A 5,397-nucleotide genomic window follows, 5' to 3' on the forward strand; every position below is an offset into this window, starting at 1 on the left:
CTAATGAAAATTGCAATGATATTGGCCAGATAAATAATGAAAATTGCAATGATATTGACCAAGTAGCTAATGAAATTTCCAATGATATCACCCAGGTTTCTAATGAAAATGGCAATGATATTGACCAAGTAGCTAATGAAATTTCCAATGATATCGCCCAGGTATCTAATGAAAATCACAATGATATCGGCCAGATAACTAATGAAAATCGTAAATGATATCGCCCATGTAGCTATTGAAATTTCCAATAATATCGCCCAGGTATGTAATGAAAATCACAATGATATTGGCCAAGTAGCTAATGAAAATTGCCTAATGAAAAGGCATGGTAACTGGAATGATTCCTATCATAAAGACTGTGGACTTATACACAGGGAGCCCTAGGCAGTTACCTTATTTTTATGATAAAGGTGGTACTCACTAGTGTGTGTCCACCATCCTCATCCTCATCAACTCCATCATCTCCATAAGTATCTTTCTCAAGACTTGCCAGGGCTGGCATGTCGTCATTGACCTCATCAGCCTGACCACTGCTTCTAGTTGGAGGAGGATCTCGGATAAGGGCTGGCATGTCCGAGTCATCGTCGACATCATCAGCCTGACCACTGCTTCCTGCGCTAGTTGGAGGAGGATCAAACTTGTCATCCCTGTTTCCCACGCTAGTTGGAGGAGGATCAAACTTGTCAAACTTGTCATCCCTGTTTCCCTTTAGGACATCTTCCAACAGATCAAACCACTCCTTGTTTGTGTGCGGATTAACTGCCCATCCCCATTTTTCATCGAGATTGTGAGTCCAATAGGTGCTGAGCCGATCAGAGTGCTTACTGATGAAACAGCTAGTCCAGTTTTTGCCTACTCCGGAAGCGGGAAACTTCCTTCCTAGCCGTGCACAGCAAATGCTGTCAACATGGTCCTTGAGCTGTCTGTGGCTGAGTGGGAATCCACGAGAAGCAACCTCGATGGCATAATCAATGACCATTGTCGCCTCCCACTCGAGCAACCAAGACTTCTGAAAATTCCAGATGCTTTTCAGGGTTCCACCCTTGACCAGCCTCCGCAAGGTACAGGGATCGAGCTTGACTGTCCTCTTGGTTTCCGACCAGTGCTCATCCTCGATCTTTTTGCAGACTTTACGCAGACTGAGGGGCTTTCGGTTGACTGCCGTTTCCTGTTCGTGTCGATAGAGGGCTACTGCACAGATGAGGAGGCCATCCTTGGTACCCCTGTCTCATTGGAGTTTCTGAGCATCGGATAGAGGTCGGCCAGTCATTTTCAGATGGGTTAACCAATATGAAACTTTTTTTTCGCTTGTCTGGCCCAGTTTGAGTGTGACCCAGAGCTTGTCACAAAAGATAACACCTCTCAACGTCGTTTCCCCTCTTTTGCACTCTTAGAGGCTTTATAGAACCCTACCTCCTTAGATAAAATGCTATAAGTGTTCCTTTCACTGTGCTTTACCCATGTACCACAAAAATGTAGATATTACTTGGCCATGTCATTGCTACATTAGGTTATAGAATTCATCAATCTTCATGAAAACCAATAAATGGAGCTTTCAAAATGCCGAGGGTCTTATGGTACCCCAACAAAATCAGAAATGTATTCATCCAGCCTATTACTATGTGCTTGAATATACTCAAATTGTTTCGAGCAAAACTGAAGCAACAAGAGTGTTTTGTGTCAATGACCCAGCTGTGTCATTGACCCATTGATGACTGTACCTCACAAACTGTAGCATAAACTATTTGGCCTGTAGTCGAGATGAAACATATATTATATTATCATGAGTTCTCCTCCGTTCCTTGCGATTTTAGGCTTGTTAGAAACGCACAAATTAGAGCTTTAGAACGGGTCTGAGAGCCCCTAATATTTCGATGTTTAAGGTGACCTCCGATAACATTTACCATTTTTGGGCAGATTCTTCGCCAGTAATTGGTTCATAGCCCTGCGAGTTCTGCACCAAATGCTACGTATATAGACGCGTTGGAAACAGCGTAAACGCTGCGTCTTAGCGCAAAAAAGAACGCACAAAACGGATATGTTTTGCAAAAGATACCTTATCTTCTTTGTTGTTGCAATTTTTGTAGGTCATTCAATCTCTGGACAGTGGTGCACTTTCTTCTTGTTCCAGTCTTATCTTGATCATACATGATCCATATACAATAATGAATGTTCTTTCTAATGAAATCTAGTATACTTGTAGTGTCAGGTTATCTCAGGACAGTTCAGGTTGCCCTCAAGTTGTCTCAGGACATCCTGTGATGCCTTGTGACACCCTGGGAAAAAGCTTACAAACATGTTTGTCCCAGGAAAAAAGTGATTTTCCTGATGATCTTTCCTTTACAATTAGGCTTTGGCTCTATTTACGACCTGAGATCTTTGGCAATCTGGCATTTTGTAGGTATGTACATTTGGTACATGAGCAAAGTTAAGACTGAATCATTTTGGGAAAATCCCCCATAATCTTCCAGATTCTCAGCTTTCCGTCAACCTCAGAATTAAGGGACCTAGCTATGATCTCTAACAATCTTTGACAATTGTTAGGAACCCAGGAACCGCCAAGCTGATCATGGATCTGGTGAGGGCATCTCAGCACTGTGATTGTTTTCAATGTGATCTCTTGACTTTCACCTATCTGCCACAATCATGTCAGAGCAACTCAAGAATATTTGGGCAGCTTATCTTGTTCTGCTGGATCGTGTTCACCTTGCCTTGAGGACTCAGCTTGGTGATGTTGCCCAACTCTCTCAACAACGTGATGAGGCACTTCGCTTGCTTGAAGCAGCTGAACAAGTACGTCTTTTCAAGTTCTCACACATCTGCAAAATGCCTAACACTCGTGTGATAAGAGCTTCAGGACCATTTCCCCCCTGCTGAGTTCAGCATACTCCAACAAAGTATTGCAGCTATAGTCAACTCATTGGATCAAGCTCGCCGCGAATCAGCTGACCCACCAGACGAGCCACAGCTTGTTGTCGTTACTCAGAAGAGTGGTGGGCGACCAGGTCGTCCTCGTGTGGAGATAGATCCCACCTTTCTGAGGGAAGCATTGGCGCTCTGTGGGCCCTCAGGTCTCAAGCCAATTTTCAATTGTGATGCTCGGACAGTGCGACAGAGGGCACTTGAATACGGTATCGCAACTCCAGGAACTCCTGTTTTTGTTCCCCAGATGCAGCCTGATGGTGTTATCAATGCTGTGCGATCAACATCAACTTGTGGGATCTCAGCTCTCACCAATGACAAGCTTGACACACTTTTGTCCAGCATTCTGGAGATCTTTCCAACCTTTGGCCAACGCATGATTGCAGGTCGTCTCAAGGCTAGTGGTCATCATGTCCCCCGGGAGCGCATCACAGAATCATTTCTTTGGGTACATGGAACACCTGGAGTGTTTGGGCAGCGCACAATTCATCGTAAGATTTATAAAGTGGCAGGTGCCAACTCTCTGGCATCACGATGGTCAGCATGGTCAGGCTCAGAATACATTAAGATTTGCAGCCCTCTGCTGATAGTCGTTTCTAGGTCTTATCCGATTTGGTATTGTCAAGCATGCCTTTGTTGATGGAAAGTCGCGCCTTGTTGCTCGGCCTTGTATCAACAACAACAATCAAGCTGAAACTGTCCTTATAACATTCCATGAAGCCTGAGCCCAGCATGGGACGCCTAGCCGTGTGCATGGTGACCATGGGACAGAGAATATAAAAGTTGCTGAGTGGATGGAGGAGAACAGAAGATCTGGGCAGGGCTTGTATATCTGGGGCAGGTGAGTTACCTATTGAGAGTCTTATTGGAGCCATCTGAGAAAATTGACAGGAGTGTGCACAACACTCGCATAGAGCGCATGTGGTACGACATCACCCACAGCTTCGGGATGAAGTGGAAGAACTTTTTCTTAGATCTTGAAGTCAACCACAGGCTCAATCCACAGTCATCTGACGACAGGTGGCTCCTCCATCACCTCTTTCTTCACTGCATTCAAGAAGATGCGGATGAGTGGACTTTGGCTTGGAATTCACACAAGCTCCAAATCAGAGGGGAGCATGAACGCAGTCCCCGAGACATGTTTCTTTTCAGCATGATACAAGATGGTCCCTGTGGAATTTTACCACTTCCAGAATCCCTGGAGGAGGATGTTGAGGATCCCTCAATGTATGGCATTGACTCGGAGGTTGCCAATGATCCCACATTGATGAATCATCTATTGACGGAAAATCCACAAGACTGGGTTGAGGAGAATCCCTTCATTGCGAGTACTGGTCCACCAACTTTCTCACATGTTCCATGTGAATCACCCAACTGTCCTCTTTCTCCAGAACAGGTGAACATGTTGGACACTATGCTAGCGATGCGAGTAAATATTCACTCAAGAAGTATGGAGATACGACGCCTTGTTTGGCTTGAGGCTGCCAATATATGCAGACATTTTCTCGCCCACACAGAACAACCTTTCCTACCTACTGCTTAATAACACTAAGGAAGTCATCAGCTACCTTTATTTATATATTCTTTCGTATAGCAAGATGTTAAATCAAAATTGTATTGATCTGTAAAAATCATCCTCTCCTCCTAAACATAACTACGCTAACAATACTGATCGGAAAAAGAGTCTACTGAATTTTCTGTATTGAATTGTCAATAAACTGCTGTCAGAATTATAAAAATTAAATGCATACCATAATTGTTGTGATGGTCTTCTTCAACTCCTCTGGATCTGATGAAAAGGGAAAAGGAAAAGCCAGTTGATCTGTCTTATTCTTTCCTGAGATCCAATGTTCTTCTGGTAGGTCAATTGATGCGGCCATTTTATCCAGGCTACATACTTTTCCCTCTACAAGGCGCGACTCCCACCATACCACTTTGCAGAGAAGATGCTCAACAAAAATGGGACTGAATCCGAGAATTTTCTTGTCGTCCTCTGTAAGGAATTGGTGAAGATGGTTGTAAATGATCATGTATGCAGACCGAACAGATCCAAGGTCAGGGCAGATGAAACCCAAGTGCTGAAGACCTCTGTACGCCCCCAGTGTTCCATGATCAAATATCCAGTCTGCGACCTCTACAGATGCTGGCATCTTTGCCAACCCCAGAAATACTAGACTGTTTACCAGTTGGAAGACTGTAAGCCCAGTTTTGAATCCCAGCAAGTTGAGAGCAGTCATCATACCCATGGCGCTTGTCCAAGACTTGTGATCACCTTGGTGCATGGCCAGATCCTTGTTGACAAGATCACCCAGCCATGCAACCCAAGTGGTCTGCACTTCCTCTGCAAAATACAGCCCANACTTATCCTCAAGTGTGTAAGTTATACCATACACATTCGTTGGCGTGATGTTAAGATAATTGCTCGGCTGGCCCCAGATTGTATCATCATAAACAGGGACTTTTCCTCTCTTATCA

At 44.3% G+C, this 5,397-nt stretch overlaps 2 protein-coding genes across 2 annotated transcripts; both read right to left on the minus strand.

Moving 5' to 3' along the window:
• Positions 1 to 347: 347 nt before the first annotated feature.
• On the minus strand, positions 348 to 2,298 carry LACBIDRAFT_321330 (uncharacterized protein; the record flags this gene model as incomplete). Its single annotated transcript, XM_001874288.1, has 7 exons — positions 348 to 356; positions 422 to 1,223; positions 1,459 to 1,501; positions 1,727 to 1,741; positions 1,832 to 1,863; positions 1,905 to 1,966; positions 2,293 to 2,298. The coding sequence occupies 7 exons, from the start codon at positions 2,296 to 2,298 to the stop codon at positions 348 to 350; spliced, it is 969 nt and encodes a 322-aa protein (XP_001874323.1).
• Positions 2,299 to 4,607: 2,309 nt separating this feature from the next.
• On the minus strand, positions 4,608 to 5,204 carry LACBIDRAFT_301887 (uncharacterized protein; the record flags this gene model as incomplete). Its single annotated transcript, XM_001874289.1, has 2 exons — positions 4,608 to 4,619; positions 4,674 to 5,204. 2 exons carry the CDS (start codon positions 5,202 to 5,204, stop codon positions 4,608 to 4,610), a joined length of 543 nt encoding a protein of 180 aa, XP_001874324.1.
• Between the last annotated feature and the right edge of the window lie 193 nt (positions 5,205 to 5,397).

This window comes from Laccaria bicolor, genomic scaffold, assembly GCF_000143565.1.
Source record: "Laccaria bicolor S238N-H82 LACBIscaffold_1 genomic scaffold, whole genome shotgun sequence".
NCBI lineage: Eukaryota > Fungi > Basidiomycota > Agaricomycetes > Agaricales > Hydnangiaceae > Laccaria > Laccaria bicolor.